This window comes from Neopelma chrysocephalum, unplaced genomic scaffold (genome assembly GCF_003984885.1).
Source record: "Neopelma chrysocephalum unplaced genomic scaffold, ASM398488v2 Primary Assembly neopelma1_67, whole genome shotgun sequence".
NCBI classification, from domain to species: domain Eukaryota; kingdom Metazoa; phylum Chordata; class Aves; order Passeriformes; family Pipridae; genus Neopelma; species Neopelma chrysocephalum.
This window is the reverse complement of record NW_020897726.1, coordinates 10,807,300-10,824,494: the sequence shown is the minus strand read 5'-3', so window position 1 is coordinate 10,824,494 and position 17,195 is coordinate 10,807,300. Positions and strand designations below refer to the sequence as shown.

Sequence of the window (17,195 nt, the reverse complement as noted above, 5' to 3'; positions counted from 1 at the left end):
GTCTGTGGTGTTGGTTATTGATCAAGCCTGCTTTGGATCTTCCAAAGTTTTTTATTTGAAATACTTCAGTGCTCTTCTGTGGTACATAACCGCATCTTGTTTTGTCTTATCCATTGCTTTCTGTTAACTTATAGGAGTGATAAGTCTGCCAACATAATGCTATGGTGGCATCTTTCAAGAAAGTAGCTTCTCCAAGGCTTCACATCCATGCTTCTTTTAATTCCGTACTTAGTTAGCAGACTTGGCTTTTGCAAATGCTATGCTGTCTGCTGCTGTCAAACCATATGAGGCTGCAATCATTCCAGAGCTGTAATATTTCCAAAAACAAATTACTCGTAGAGTCATTACTTGATGGTTAAATAGTTTTCAGAACATAATTACTGAGCATTAACCTTTACAATTAGCAAATAGTGTATAATTAAAAAAAAGATAATGCTGTTTAAACATACTGAGATTTCCTGTTACTGTTTTTAAGGTGGATTATGTATGCAAAATGCATGGGCTCTTTGCTAAGTGATTTGAATAGTTTTCAGAAACAAATCAAATGCACTGTGATAGAAAGCAAATAGATAATTTCTAGCTTGTAGTTCAAATTTTTATAGTATCCCTATCTTTCCCTATAATAATATTTAACATTTTTGGGTGTCTGGTTTCTGCAGTACAGTGTAACCATTGGTATCTTCTGTCTTTTTCAGGAGATAGTTGACAAAGAGGGACATAGCAAAGTGCTGAGTTTCACAATTCCGTCTTTGTCCAAACCTTCAGTCTATCATGAAGTAAGTAACATACACAAAGTGAAGTTGTTATTGATTGGAAGGTAGAATGCTTCGAGGCCCTTTGCTAAGAATAAAAGTGAAAATTAGTTTTAGCATGTTGCATGGTGACATGTTTCTCAGACTTCCGAGTGCTGCTAACTGTCTCTGAGGCTTCTTCAGGGCTGAATAGTCATAACCGCATAGTATCCGTGCACCAACTGTATCTTTTCTCTGAAACCATATGCCTTATCTGGTGTAAAATGACTTCTCAAATCTAAGACAGTTAAGCAGTCAAATAACCTTAAGCCTGTTGAAAATTTATATACAAATATGGCTATGCTGATCGTTGTCTATTTTTACTTGCATTATAACAAGATTTGGGGTGGACATGTTTTGAGTGACCCTTTTTCCTTTAGCCTTCCAGCATTGGCTCCATAGCTCTCACTGAAGGAGCTTTGTCTCAGCATGGTTTGTCCAGGGTTGTGTACAGTGGACCTCATCCTCAAAGGGAGATGCTAACAGCGCAGAACAGGTGAAATCATATAATTGGATTTTGCTTGAGAATCAATAATGGATCTTAACTTCTTCTAATTTTTAGTGTAATTGTAGACTGAAGGTGGATAGGTGTTAAGCTGTGTTTTGTGGTGTGGTTTGTTTTGTTGTTTTTAAACACATGTAAATGTAGATGCAGAAAGACTAGCAGGGCATATTACTACATGAAGAGGAAAAGCTTACTCAGTTGTCAATTTTATTGAAACAAAATACCAAATATGTTTAACTAAGTCTTGGAAATTTTCATGTAAACTTGTTTCCTCTTAAAAAATAAAATCGGTAATGTAATACTGATGTTTCTTATAAATCCCAGGTTCGAAGTGCTGACTTTCCTTCTGCTCTGTTACAATGCTGCCTTAAGCTACATGCCTGCAGTGTCTCTTCAGTCATTGTGTCAAATTTGTTCAAGGTAATTTCTGTAGGCTGTTTACACTTAAAATGGCATTTTCAACTTGAAATGCAGTCAGTTTGGCTTTCTTTTTTTATAAAAACAAGCTTTGTGTTCCCAAGGGCTGCTTTTAAACTTGACTTCTTTTCATAAGTATTTACAGATGCATTATTTGCTTTCAAAGTATCTCCTATATAACTTTGTTTTGGGATCTCAAAGTGGGGAAACAATAACCTGGCAGATTAAACTTCTCCCCTTAGTGGAGAGTTCAAATAAAATGAACTATTTGTTCTTAATAACACTAGTTGTAGTTGTGTTAGCTAAAGAAAACCAGAAACGTCTTTTAAAAGTGTGGTAAATTTTGCATTGCAAGTTTACTAAATATATTTGAATGCTCTTCAAGTTGAAACTTTCTTGGAATTATAGTGAATATTGAAAGTAGAAATAAATCCATTTTTACTGATAAATTGTGTATTTCCAAAATCAGCTGTTGGTTTATAAAAAACAAAATAACAGCCAAAAAAAAACCCCAAACCCTGAAACAAAATGAAAAAAAAAAAGCCCACCTCAACTTTAATTACAGTGTCTCTTTTCTGATCAATTTATCTTTTCAGAGGGAAAGAACTGATAGTAAACATGTCTGTGTCTGGAATTTTGAAAGGGCTTAAGGTTAAGGGAAAAATTAGAATGGTCTCTTTCTCTGGGAAATCAAAGAGACCTAGAAGTCAACTACAGCACCTTTTTTCTAGTTGTAGTTCCTTGGTTCCTCACACAACCAAAACATGACAATGGATTCCTGTAAGATTTTCTTCTCTTCAGAGGAGGCCAGAGACTTTGGAGCACTTGGCAATATTTACAAGAGTTTTTACAGGATCTTTGTTAGATAAACTGCTCTAAAATGTAAGGTAGAAAATATTTAGAAGCTAAGGACTGTGCAGAGGAAACTTGCTTGTTCTGCTTGATTAGGTTTTGATTGCATTTGGAATAAATAATTTTTTTAAAGCCTCCAAAAGCAACCTACCAGTAAATGCAAGCAAGTCTTCCTACTTCAAAATGTCGAATATTTGGATACTGAATTATTTAATACTATACAATTTGACTTCTTTTGTAGTTCTTCATTCCTGACTGGTTTTGTCATCCATGTTTCTCTGCTTACTGAAAATCTCACCTTGACAGCATTTTAGAGATTCAAGGGAATATGTTTCAGAAGCTCAGAATATCTTTCAGTGTTCTGTTTGGATGTGGTAGAATCAATATTCTGCTATTTGGCTATATAAAATAACTCCTTTAATTGGTTTGAGTGATGTTGAATTTAGGGGCTTTTTTTGAAGATCTGCAGTGAATGTGCTTTCTTCTAGTATGTCTAATTGAATTTTTATGACTTTTCTAAAGAATCAAAATTATCTATTTCTTCTTATTTACAAACATGAGCTGTAAATGTGAAAATTACAGCACAAAATATTTTGTGCTGATCTCTAATTGTAAATCCAGATTTTGCATCTGGGCAGTTACTAAGTTTCTTTTCATAAGAACCTACCTTACTGTGAAGCTGATGTCATTCTAGCCTTTTCAGAGAAAGTAACTCAGGGCTTTTAAAAACTAATCAATACTGGAGAAGTATTGAAACTATATAAACTACAAAGATGTTTCTGCATTATTTGCTAATGACAAATGCATGATTTTTTTAGAATTTGTGTCTGTGGATATCCTCGCCAACAAGTGAGAAAGTACAAGGGAGTCAACAGCAGGATTCCAGTTTCATCTGAATTCATGGTGCAAATGCTAACAGGGATCTATTATGCCTTGTAAGTTTTGGGTTTTTTTTAATATGCATACAGAGTAGAGAAATGTCAGCCTACTTTCTGTACTTGTTTAGGCATGTTACGTTGGAGATGTTTCATTTTCTAGTGGACAGATGCTGTGTCTAGCAGTAAGGTCCTTGGGAAGAGTCAGTTCTCCAGCTAGCTGGTGGAAGTTACCTGTGTCATACTGGGGAAGGATGGCTAGAACCGCACTTGATAGGTGTAACTGCTGGTGTGAATAGAATACTTTAAAAAACCTTTTCCAACCGTTGTCGACTGTCCACAGTTTTGCATGTTTAGATCTGACATCAGTCGAGTTGAGGAAAAAAGTTTTTTTTTCTCTGAAATGCTGATGTCATCTACCCTTTGATAGTCATGTCAACGTGTGAAGCTTTCTTACTAACTGAAATAATTAGAGACTAGTAATATAGGGACACTCAAAAGGTGCAGGAATATTAGAAAATCCTGTTTAAGTTTCAGAATATTTTATGACTAGCTGATCAATAGCTAATAATAAAATTTTTAAACTGCTTAGCATGGCCAATGAAAATAAAGCTTTGTCTCCATAGATGCTACTTCAGAGTTCTATAAATAGTTCATGCTAAAGAACCCAAGGAGTTCAAATCCTTTAAATTGAGCTCTCAAGGAACACTACATCTCTGAAAGTTATGTGACCAAGAAGGTTCATCTTATTACATATATATTTACCTTTGCAGTTATAATGGAGAATGGGATCTGGCTCGTAAAGCTATGGATGACGTTTTGTATAGAGCACAGCTTGAACTGTATCCAGAACCTCTGCTGGTAGGTATTGTATTTCAACATTTTGTTGAGTAGAATTTTTAGTCTAGGAAATTCTTCCTGTGAACATGCATGATGCAACATCATACCAGGAACTGATAAATCTGTGTGTCTGTGCTTGTGCGAGCAGCTCCGCCTGTAAGTGTGCACACACGCACAGGTATTTTCAATGTTATTATGTTGTGTTTCCTAATGAACAAACTATTTTCAGTAGAACACTTCTAAGTCCTCAGAACTTAGATAACAGCACAGAAGAACTCTGAAGCAATAGCCACATCTTTTAAATTGGCAACTTTTTTTTAAAAGTGGCAAGTATTAGTTCTGAGAGCTAATTGCAACCAGCATTCTTTATAACCTGCGCAAGAAAGCTAGCGTGCATTTTGACCTTAAATTGGAATTGCACACAGTATTCTTCTTGAAGTAGTAAGAATCCCTGACAGAATTCTTCTAAAATTTGGATCTTTGTGTTCAAAACTTAACTGCATCTCTTCTGTTCTAGGTTGCTAATGCAATAAAAGCTTCACTGCCTCAGGGTGCCATGAAATCAAATAAAGAAGGTACAAGATGCATTCAGGTTGAAATTACACCTACTTCATCCAGAATATCAAGAAATGCTGTAACTAGCATGTCTATCCGAGGGCATAGATGGAAAAGGCATGGTAAGAAACACACTTTGCAGTGAAATCTCAACTTTGTACACGTTTTTGAAATAATAATGAGAATTTTTTTATTTCACATCTTCATTACTTGTAGGCAGGCAGCATTTGGGAGGGTTTTATTTTCTTGACTGGTGAATGGGAATCTCAACGAAGTTCAGTTGAAGTATATTCTTCATTTCCTTAACCATGTTTTAAAAAAAAGCACAACACACACAAAACCTTTTTGTTAAAGGGAAGTGTAAACAATTATTGCTTCTTTTAAGAGACTGATGTTCTTGTTTTCTTCTGAAAAGTAGTTTCTAGAACCTGGAGCAAAGTAAATATTTAACAACTTTACCACAGAACCTCACATGTCTTAAATTACTTGAATAAAAATTGGATTTAATGTTAGAGAGATAAAACATTATGTTTTGATGTTGGGGTTTATCCCCGGCCAACAACTAAGCCCCACATAGCTACTTACTTACTCCCTGCAGTGGAATGGGGGAGAAAATTGGAAGAGTAAAAATGAGAAAACTTGCTGAGATAAAGACAGTTAATTAGGTAAAGCAAAAGGCATGCATGCAAGCAAAGCAAAACAGGGAATTCATTCACCACTTCCCCTGGGCAGGCAGGTGTTCAGCCATCCCCAGGAAAGCACAGTTCCATCACGCATAGCCATTACTTGGGAAGACAAATGCCATCACATCGATTATCCCTCCTCTTCCTCCTTCTTCCCCCAGCTTTATATAGAGAGCATGATGCCATATGGTATGGAATATCCCTTGGGCCTGTTGGGACCAGCATTTTTTTGTGCATCCCCAGCCTGCTCACTGGTGGGATGGTGTGAGAAGCAGAAAAGGCCTTGGCTCTGTGCAAGCACTGCTCAGCAATAATGGAAACATTCCCGATTGACCAACACTGTTTCCAGCAAAAATCCAAAAGGCAGCCCCACAGCAGCTACTGTGAAGAAAATTAACTCTGTCCCAGCCAAAACCCGCACATTCAGGCAAACTAATATGAGGGATTCCACTAAGCAGAACATAGGTCTGGGCTGAGAAGTACAAAAAATGGTGCTGAATGTACTGCAAAAGCAGAAATATCAAAAAGGGATTCCATGAGTCTAAATGTTGTATTTCACCACTTTTGCCTCATCTTCAGATGAGGGAAGAGCTGCTGGACCAGCGATGAGAATTGGCAATGGCTTGTTCTGTTGGTGTTGTATTTCTGGTGATAGGTTGAGTGTGTGAGTGTACATAAGCGTGCTTTCCTAATAGGTTCAATGAAGATTTTGCAGTACCAATAAAATTTCTGTACAGTATGCACTACATCAGCTTTTGTAGTATATAGACAGTTCAGTTAGAAAAATTTTGCCAAGCTATTTGTCTTTAATGGCCAAGAAGTTCAGGTAAGTGTTGAGAAAATTATTTATGAGTATGCTGGGAGAAGATGACTTTAAAATAATGATAGAACTTCCTGAGCAGTAATGGCACGCTTTGGCGGTAATAGTGCCAACAGTAAGCTGCCAGAGGGAGTGAAAAGCAGAGAAAAGTAAAATAAACAAATTTCTTTTCGATTGCTTAAAAACTCCTTAAAACTGTCAGGCAAAGCTGAGGAGCAAAACATTTCTGTCTTTTAACTCTAGTGAGATCCAGGAGCAAGTCATTATTGAAATCTCACGGCTGCTAAGGACCATTTTATTTTTCTTTCTTCAGCCTTACAGTTATTAAGCATGGATTATGGACCAGATGCAAGAAAACTATATGATGGCTCAGCTTTTAAATAGATAAATGCCCTCTGAAGCTTGGCAATTTTGTTAGCAATTATTTTTGAGTAGTTCTATGCTTGTCCAAATGAGGTGGTGGAGCGTAAGGCAGCTCAGAGATACTGAGTGCTAGTTCATCCAGAGAAATTCAAAGTCTATTAAAATGAACATTTCCTTTGTATTTGTGTTTACAGGAGAAAAAACAGGAGATGAAAATGTTACGGAATCAGTATTGCAGCCATCCTTATAAGAATGCAAAGTTTTCAGGAAATACAGAATCTAGAAGTTTTTACAGTTATTGCCTCCTGGCAGGGAGTCATGCTTGGTGAAGTTCAAGAAAAAATGTGGGGGACAAGTGTGCCCTGCAGCAGATAACAGTAAGGTGAAAGGGAAATGAGAATAATAGTAGGAATGCTGTGGGGTGGAATGCTGTGTTTGTGACTTGAAGAGTCTTTTTTAAGTCAGAATGGATGGTCTCCTGTTTTCAACATTCCTAATAACCTAATTCAGTGCCCCACAATTCTCGATGAAAGAAAGATATGAAATACATCTTCAGGGTCAGCATGCAGAAAGAATAACAAGACTTGTGCTTACAGATGATTGTTTGAATTAAAATAAATATTGGAGTTGGTAGAGATTAGATGACAAGCCTTGTACCTCCTCTCTCTCGTGGTGTAAAGGAAAAAATGTGGTTGGGGGGCTATTTTTATTTTCGGTATAATAAAAATGAGTATAAATGGATTAGGAAGCCAGACGAGACAGCTGAGACATATTTTGATCTTTTACATTATGTGAACCAGGAGATCTGATGAAGCAGTGTATCTCTTGGGCAAGCAAGGGCAGCAATTTTCAATCACTAGCTATTTGTGTAAAATAAATAAAATAGAAGAATTAAAGTGAATCACATTTCCAGCTGAGAAGCATGAACTTTATTTTTTTTCTTGTCTTTTAAAAAAAAATCAGTTTCTTACAAAAGTTTTCAGACATGAGATCTTGCTGGCCTTTGCTAGAACTCTAGATTGATGTCAGTTTTGAATAAAGGTAGACTTAACATTGAATCTTCTTGTGATACTTAACCTTGTAAGTTGTTTGTTAAGAGCAGTTACTTAAAAGGACTTTAAGAATTAAATCAGTATTGTGAATGTAGACATCTGAGATAGGTACTTTAGAAGTACTAAAGGTGAAGGTGATTTGCAAAATGCATCAATCTAATCACAAATGGGTAGTGTTTAGAGTGAGTTGATACTAGCCACCATTTAGCAACAAATTATTTATTGATATTGGTTTGGATTGCCTATAAATTACAAAACTTCAAAAAGAGCAACATTAGCTCTTTGATCTAGCATTAGTTCTTTGTAGTTTGTTTAAATTCAAGCCTTAAGTGGCATCTCCATTTCTGTTCACAAATAGAGGAAACCAGAAAAACCACACAGTGTATAAGGAGCATCAATACTTAAATGAATGTTTATTTATGGAAGCTAGGGAAAAAAACCAGCAAGCCCTATCAGTGCTTTCTTTATTAAAGTAAAATCTTCCAAACTGCCATATTAAGGAGTTGCTTGGGAAAAACCTCTGGTGTAGAGGTAGTGTGTGTAAGAGAAATACTCTGATTTAACAGACTTAAGAAGAGCTAAGCAGATGTTGGTAGGATACATAACACAAGAACAAAGACATCAACTAGCAAAGAAGTTACTTTTTTCTCCCCTGCAGAAATTGGCTTTCGTGTAGTACACAATGTTTAGAAACATTAGTCTTTGAAATCTCTCTGTGGAGAGAATTTTCTTAGTCTTTTTTTTTTAACAGCGTTAATTCCCAAAATTGTTGTAACTTATAAGAATCTGGAATGAATGTTAATTTTGGGATATAAGCTTGATGCTTTTGTGAATAATTCAAAATGCTAACTCTGTTGTGCAGCTTGAGCTTGAGGTGGTTAAAATTGAATTGCAATCCAAGTGGGCAGTTTGCGTGTGCAATCTGTAAATGTGTAAATGATCTAGGCAACTGTAATAGTAAGATAGACTGTGATTGAAATACCTTTTGAATTAAGTCTTAGCAGTTAGTAATCCAGAAATGCATGTATCAAGATTGGTCGTACTATTCAAAGCTTTCAGAAATGTGACTCCAAATGCATTTTTCTTCACCTGCTATGGGCATGTTCATATTAATATTCAAACTGGCATAATTTTTCAGTTTTGTCTCTACAGTATTTAGCAGTGTCCTTTGTTTTCTCTTTATTTACGTTGCCTTGTGCACTGGGTATTAATATCTCTCTCTCTCAAAGGCTAGTTGCCCAGAGTTGAAGCAGTATTATCTTCAAAACCAAGCACTATGAAGCTGAAGGTGTGGTTTAGGTGTTCTTAAAAGTTTTAAAAGAAGGAGGGTATGCTAAAGGACATGCGTTGTGTAGCCTTATCCTGCCCCGAGATGCTATGGTAGACAGTGTTAATGGGAATTGAGATACCCAGTATCCCATTTTTTCATTAGCTTCCTCCTATAGTTGAGTTAAACTCAGAGAAAGGTGTATTTCCTTTCATTAGTAGTTACTAGCACTTGCCTAAAAGATTAGACATAATTATAATGAGTAAAACTCTTAAATTTTGGGGTTTCTTTTCCTCAGTTCATTATGGTAATGGCTATTTTGTTATTCCCACAGCAGTGGGAATGCAGCAGTGATGGGTAAAGTGCTGATATCACAGCAGGATGTTACATTTAGAAATGCACACCACCAAATAGCAATAACTGGGTATTGCTTTTATACAGCATCTTTAACAAAAAAAGTCTACCTCTGTTTTTCTGATTTCTGCTGTCTGCACTGAGTCATCCCTCTTTGGAATTGGATAGTTAGTACTTTTCTGCCCTTGGTGGGGAAGGAACTGACAGTGTAGCTCTGTCTTCTCCTCTCCTCTCCTCTCTCTGGGACAGCAGGAAGGAGTTTGAAGATGCCATAGGAGAGGCACAGGTTCCTCACCCTAGCGAAGTTAGAGCAATGAGGCCAATGAGAACATTGATCTTCTCTCTTCAATAACTTTTCTGCTCCTGTGTTTTTGGAAAAAAGCCTGTATTTGATAGTGGTATTATTATTACTATTGCAGTTCATGTTGCTCAGTTGTTACTTCGTTATTGACAACAGAAGACTTTTACAGAAAGTGCTGGTAGAAGGAATAAAAAGTTCTAACTTGAGTTTCCCGCCAAATGTCAAGAGTTCAGTGGCTAATAGCAGCAGTTATTAATACCATTTCCTTTGGATAGTGCAACTTGTAAATAGATATTTTCATTAGTCATTGACTAGTTAGAAAGACTCATGATACTTAGACTTTTCAGGTAAAATCAGGAATAGCTCTTACACCAGGGAACACTAATGTCCATCCCTGCCAGAATAACCTTCTGGCTCTGTTCTGATCAGTGCAGACAGCACAATTGCCAGCGAAAAGCCCAGTGCTGGAGCCCACCTGACCTAGAAGTACAATGTGCTTGCACAGGAGTCCTCAGTGAGGGGACAGGAGGAAGAGAGGATCCCCTCCAGTTAAGTAGAGCTGCCGCTGTGAAAAATCATCTCATTGTAAATTCCTCTGCTTTTGGACTTCATACTGTCAGTTAAATGTCTGTACTGCCAGATTCTGTCATGCGCAGTAGCAAACTGGTGGGATACTCTGAGTAGTCCTTACTTAATCCTTGGGTCTGAAACAGCTGTGTTATGAATAAAACACAGGGACTCAGTTGAGCTTTATTTGGAGCTGTGCTTTTAGTGCATTTTTAGTCTTGTCAAGTTTGTGGCCATAGTGTTGGCATATATTATACACATATAACACATACAGAATATATAATCATATAGCATATAGTGTAGTTCTCACTCTTCTTTACTTGTTTTTCCGTGGTATATAGAAATATCTTTCTGATTGAAAAGAATTTTTTCAAATGAAGAAAGAAAATGGAAATCAAAGTGTGCTTGAGCTGGCTTAGTCCTTGCACTGTTAGGTTTCAGGCTGACCACCGTGCAACATGATGAAATTGTATGTGTATTTCTGGTCTTGCATATTAATACATGAAGTTGATGTGCCATTTCATTGTAAAAATAAGCTTCACTTTAGCATGGTGATACAGAGAATATAGTCATGAAGGTGAATTATGGGCTGTTCTTTGGTTTCTGATAATCTGCCTCATGACCCTCAAAAATGTCAATTTTGCAAGATCAAGCATGGGCCTTTCCAGTATGTGGTGCAGGCTAATAACTGGAAGATTGAAGACTGCAATTTTAGAAATAAAGCAAAATTCCATACTTGCTAATGTTGCTAATTAACAAGAGGTTAATATGTGTACATCTGCTTTAATTTATAATGCTTAAGTCATCTGTATCGGCTTTTGTTTCATGTTTTGTTTCAGACATCTTTTGTGTTTTTTTCTTATCCATCTTTAATTCTAGAACAACCAGAGAATGGTAATGATGCTACTGAATTGGGCAACTTTATCATACCTGAGATTAGTGTCACAAGTGTGGCTGGAGAGAGGACCGGGAATGGGGAAAAGAGCAGAGCACTAGCAGAGAATGATGTTCAGCATTTACAGGGAGTACAGGAAACAGCTGCAGATCCTAGAACTGACAGCAAAGGCATGCCAGAAATCAGGAGGCAAAAATCTGTAAGAAAAATGATGGAGGATGGAATAAACTCATCTGGCAGAGTGCAGTTTTAGCAGAGCACTTGTAGCTGCACTCTAAGGTACCGCTGTTGATTGAAAGGGTCACTGCTGCATGTTTCAAGAATTAAAGTATGCAGTTAATGTATTTGCATGTGTAATAACACAATTGCATGTATTGCACATAGCTTCGTCTGTGCCACAGACAATGATGATATACTTACAAGTAGATTTATTTAATCTGGAGAAAATACACTGAGACTCAACCTACCCTTGAATTTATTAAACATATATACAGAGTTTACAAAATCTAGTGATCAATGGTACGAAAAATCCATAGAAATGGATATGAAAAGTATTTGCCGTGTACCTTAGACTTCCCAAATTCAACCTTTCATGGTGTACTGGAGATCTCACGTTGTGCTTGAGTTTCAAACTCATACTACCAGACCTGTGATGCAGAAAGTGACCTTTCAGTCCTAAAGCATTCTTGGGTTGCTAAATATGCAGGTACCATAATGGGTGTCCTGGGGCATTGATCACATACCTCTGTAATTAACAAGCTTTGCCAAATCATGTAGTGGATCACTTGCTGAAAATAAGATTTACACTTTTTTTTGTTCTGTGTGGTACCTTCTAATCTCTAAGTTTCTAACTTCCTGCATGAATTAACAAGTCCGCATTTTTTTTTTTTCCTAAAATCACAAGAAAACGAGGTTGGGGGCATGCTTTTGTGGCATTATTTGCTGTAACTCTAATCCTAATGAACCTTAATTCCAAAATGTCATGGAATAGGTAAGTGTTTTGTCTTCTGTTCTCTGCTCTATTGCTTTATGGCTTCACGCTTGTAAATATCAAAATTGAGCAATACGTAAAATCAATAAATGTAAGAAAGTCAGTTGCTAATTCTTTATTTCTGTTTCTACCATGCAGGTAATTCTGATTTAGGAATTCAAGAAGAACTAATAGAGGTATCTGAAACTGATGAAGGGTTTTACTCTAGGGCTACTTCTAGTGCAAGTCAGTCTGCCCTATCTAACAGCAGCAACACGAGCAGCAAGAACCTTCTAGGGAAGAGCCAGCGAAGGTCTGGAGGAATCAAAGCTGGAGGAAAAGAAAAAGAAGGAGAAACCTGTAGAGAACACTTATCACGAAAACAAACTCAGAGAGCCATGAGTGAGAATCTAGAGCTTGTCTCTCTGAAGAGACTGACACTGACAACTAGCCAGTCCCTGCCTAAGCCTGGCAGTCATAGTCTGGCCAGAACGACCACTACTGTGTTTAGTAAATCCTTTGAACAGGTCAGTGGTGTCACAGTTCCAAATAATCATGGTGGTGTCTCTGGTACAGAGGCAAACAGGTTTTCAGCTTGCAGTCTTCAAGAGGAAAAACTGATATATGGAACAGAAAGAACAGATCTTCCAATTTTAAGCAAACCACCTAATCAGCAGCGACCTCCAAGTATTAGCATAACTTTGTCAACAGATTGATATTAAATTGGGCATTATGAAAAATAAATGATTGAGGATTTGTCCTGATATTGGTACATTAAACTCCTTAATATGCTATACATTACTTCCTTAAACCGCAAGCCTGTAAATTCTTATTTGGCTCACATTTGACAGTAATAGTGAATAGACAACAATTGTAATTATTTTTGAGTCAACTTCTGATAGCTTGGAAAGTGTACTCTTTTTACAGCTTCATGAGAAGTTTACACCTTCCCCAGTTGAACAAGCATTAATTGGTTGTTTGGCCACTGATAAAGGTGTGTGGCTTCTTACAGATGTGTGGTGTGGGAACAAATAGAGCCTCTCTCCCGGATTCTGCTTTTTCACTACCCTTGGCATAGGCAAAACTGCAAGTACTTCTTTTTTTTTGGGAGGAGTCTTGCAGTATTGTCATGAAGTTTTGGAACAGCATCATAAGAACAAACATTCTCTTACATTAGCCGTGAGAAAGCTGTGCTTACATGTAAGGTTAAAACTAGAAGCATCACTACAGCGTTTGATGTTGTGGTTGGTTTTGTAATGGTGGTTAGTACATGTTGCAATGTTCATACTTCTTTATACCTGTATGAGTCCAATTTATGGATGCATTTTGGTTTTCCTATATGTCTTCAGAACTGGGCCAAAGGTCATACAGCAGCAGTACTTCTGGGTGGGAGTTATTATCACTTGCTATAGTAGTCAGTCTTTAATCTTAAAAATTATGTGACAGACTCTGTCTTTCTTTAGGATTCTTAAATATCAGTTGCAAAGCCGCTCATTGAAAAGTCTGTCATCAGTATTTTTATTATTTGTGGGGAAGAGATGTGCTTGTGTATCAATGTTACGTAGGAAATATGAGCCCTTTCCACTGACTCAAGCAAATCAGGAGTGTGAATGTGTTTAACATGAACTTTGTACTTGAGACTAAGAGAATACTACCAAAGGATGTGTACTTTCAGTAACTTGCAAGCACAAAGGGAAATTATAATGTAAATATAACTAACACTGTAATTCCTAGTCTTTTATATCTATTATTTTTCTAGTTTGAAATTCTAAACCAGCAGCCTATTTAAGGTTACCTAACCCTTAACCTTCAATGAGTTTGTTTGATACCAACTTTTATAATGTTAGGATTTTAATCAAAAAAGAACATTAAAACTTCTTATGCAGAAATTTGAAGAAGCAGTAGCTGACAAAACCACTCCAGTAGCAATGATTGGCTGATAAACGGACAATGTATTATTATGAGTGGAGAAATAGGATGAAGATCTGAGGCATAGTCACTCCCAACTGTCCAGATTTCTGCAGCTGTTAATCTATTATTGTCAAGAGCCTTGTAAGAAAACAATCACTAAAATTCTGGTAGACTTTCCCATTTGCCTAGAAATAAATTTAGATACTCCTTTATGACTTAAACTGAAGCACAAATAACCTTTAAGCAGCTAATGTTATTCAGGTTTATAGCAATTAATTAGCTGGTTAATTAGTGAAAAGAGATGAGACACAGTTGATAGAGACAGGTTATATAATTGTACTACTAAGACTGCAGACTAGATGTGTCCCTTCCTTAAAATTCACCAAAGTATGTAGAATAACTCCATCAATCTGTAGGTGTTTGTCTTCACCTGAGAGCCTGAGCTTAAAGGAATATGCCACACTTTTTCATTCTTCAGTTCGTTGTGTGACACTGTTCTATTCTAGTAGCATAGTATTTCACCTTTTTACAGTGAAATGTTTTCTTAATTGTACATGAAAACTTAATTCCTAATGTATAAACTATAAATTTGCCCTGTTAATTTTTTAGTACTTTAGCCAGTGAAAGAAACTGGTTCTTTGAGGTCGTATATTTTTGTAAATACTTTGTACAGCAGAAAATTTTGCCTCTCTTTTTAAGGTTTTTCTGCAATATACATTAGCATTTTTGTTTCAGATTGGCTAATACATGTGGCTGCTGGAGCAGGCATAACCATGAGCAACAGAAGGGTGTTGGGCAGCTGATAGTAGGCATTGGCTAGTACTACACACACTGGATGTAGAGCTCTTCTTCCCTTGAAATTTGTTATAAATGTTACAAAGAAATAACTTGCAGCCTCCTGATCTGCTTTTGCAGTGTAGGACCTGAGAATACTTTGGGAAATTTTGCAGTAATTTAAATTGAGACGTAACTTAGAATAGATACGCAAAATTGCAATAGACAAATATTTGTTGTGATGGTATTAGTTGTGAGTTAGTGTCAAGGGACTTGAATTTTTGACTAATTTTACTGGGTTTGGTTTGTTTCATTTAATTCATGATTGTCTACCGTGGAGGTAACAATCTTTCCAGCTGGGTGTTGGTATAAAAGATATTTATTATACTGGGAAGATTTAGTCCCTTTAGCTCTAAATAATTAGGATTTTGAAGGATCTAAAATGCCATACAATGTAGGTGTGTAACATGATGTTTACAATAGTGTTGGCTACAAGTCAAATGGTATTAAAATAAAGGTAGTTTACTCTTTTATTTTATCCAGCTGATCTAGCTTGAGCCCAAGATATAGGCTCATATTGGTACAACTGAAATAACATAAAGCTTCATACTTTTTTGAGAAAATGATAAAAGGAAAGGTTCTTGGTACTATGGGCTGCTCTTTCTGTACATACATGGCATCATGTAAATATGTATGTATTGGTCTCTAGAGCAGTTTACACAGTGAGCATGTTTTTGTGAGCTGACATCACACCTTGATACTGATTGAGTCAAAAGAATTTATTTCCTGATATGAGTACCAAAACTTTCAGTTGTGCTTCTTTCTTTTCTTAAAAATGGAAAAGATAAAAAAAGACAGGACTGGGGAGCGGGATGGGGGAAAGTAGGGCAGGAAACAGATATTTCTAAATAAATCTCTCTTTTCATGATATTTCTAAAATTGTCAAACTCTGGGGGTTTGGGCATTATCTGAGCACTTCAGACTGTTGTATGGAAAATGTATGTTAAAAAAGTAGATGTCTTCTAACAGTGTAAGGAAAGCCTATTAAGACTACCTGTATTATAGTCTGCCTGGGAGTGGGTAGTTCTGATGAATACCTTCTGAGCATACACAGCTGCAACATCCTGCAGGAAAAATGTTATGTAGGAGTGAATCATCTCAGATGGTAATAAGAGAAGTTGTTTCAATGCTGACGTTCATGACTGACCTTACTGTTATAAATCAGAGGGCACTGTTTCCAAGGCTTTGAATAGCAACACTTCCAAAACTCCATTGAAACTGAGAAGAATTATTTTTGTTGTGAGAATCTGTAACATTGGTGCACAAAATGTATGGCCTCTAACCACTTGTTGTAGAGCTGCAGTGATTTTTCTGAATTGATTGAAATGTCTTGAATTGCCTTCATTACCTAACAAATTTGAAAGGTACCGAAATATATAGCTATTTTAGACACATTTCTCTCTAAGGAGGTTTCCTATGAGGATTCTAGAAATTTCTAACTTAATTGTCTCATACCTTTTGTTAGTGTTTGTGGCTTACAGTGCTGTATATAGGTGTGTAATATATTGCCTTTTGTATTTATATAATTCTACTTCTAAGACTAGATGTGTACATTTCTTAATATTCACTGAAGTCTGTGGAATATCTGCCTCAGTCTATAGATGTCTGTCTTCACGTGAGAACCTGAATTTAAATTACTGCCACACTTTGTCTCATTCTTCAGCTCATTATGTGACACTGTTCTTTGTTTTAGGAACACACTGTTTCACCTTTTTTGCAGTGAAGTATTCTCTTACACTGAAAACTTACATTCCTAATGTATAAAATATGAGGTTGTCTTTTTAGTGTTTAATAATTTTGGCCGTAAAATAAATTGGGTTTTTTGAAGCTGTGTGCTTATGTATATACTTTGTACAGCAGAAAATTTTGCATCCTTACAGGCTTGATTGAATATACATTACATAGCAATGCATTTGTACACTTTTCATTACACACATCTAGAAGTCACAGTAAGGTTGACTGCATTACTTAAAATATGCTTAATACCCATTTTACAGAATGTAGGCTCTGCAAATGCAGCCTTCTCCAGTACGACACTGTGGCTGAGAAACACTGACAGGTGAAGGGTGAATTCAAGCAGATGAGTTGTCAATCTCCAGAAGCAGATGACGATCCTGTCAATAATGTGGCACTACTTGGGCAACTTGATAGTTTTGGTGGTTGTAATATAACAGTGGTTTGATACACAGCCATTATCTGCAATGTGTCTTTTTAACTAGATTTTTTTATGCTGCAGTCATCACTGTGTTTGTGACCTGATGGTGATCTGGAGGCTGTTGGCCATCTTTGCTGCAAGGGTGGGTGTGGCTGGCTCATGTTCCCCTTGTTCATGGAGACCCCCAG

General features: G+C 36.7%; 1 protein-coding gene across 7 annotated transcripts in view; it reads left to right on the top strand.

Annotated features, from left to right (window-relative positions):
* FAM126A (family with sequence similarity 126 member A) overlaps positions 1 to 16,684 on the top strand; it is a 44,831-nt gene extending 28,147 nt beyond the window's left edge. For 5 of the 7 annotated variants that reach the window (XM_027684650.1, XM_027684654.1, XM_027684652.1 and 2 more), the window contains exons 5-11: positions 696 to 776; positions 1,172 to 1,287; positions 1,621 to 1,716; positions 3,384 to 3,500; positions 4,214 to 4,301; positions 4,798 to 4,957; positions 12,267 to 16,684. In XM_027684650.1, the coding sequence (XP_027540451.1) occupies positions 696 to 776; positions 1,172 to 1,287; positions 1,621 to 1,716; positions 3,384 to 3,500; positions 4,214 to 4,301; positions 4,798 to 4,957; positions 12,267 to 12,823 (1,215 nt within the window). In that variant the 3' untranslated portion in view covers positions 12,824 to 16,684. Of the gene's footprint in view, positions 1 to 695; positions 777 to 1,171; positions 1,288 to 1,620; positions 1,717 to 3,383; positions 3,501 to 4,213; positions 4,302 to 4,797; positions 4,958 to 11,121; positions 11,417 to 12,266 lie in introns of all 7 variants that reach the window. The other 2 variants (XM_027684655.1, XM_027684656.1) reach the window with 2 other exon arrangements.
* The last annotated feature ends 511 nt before the right edge of the window (positions 16,685 to 17,195 follow it).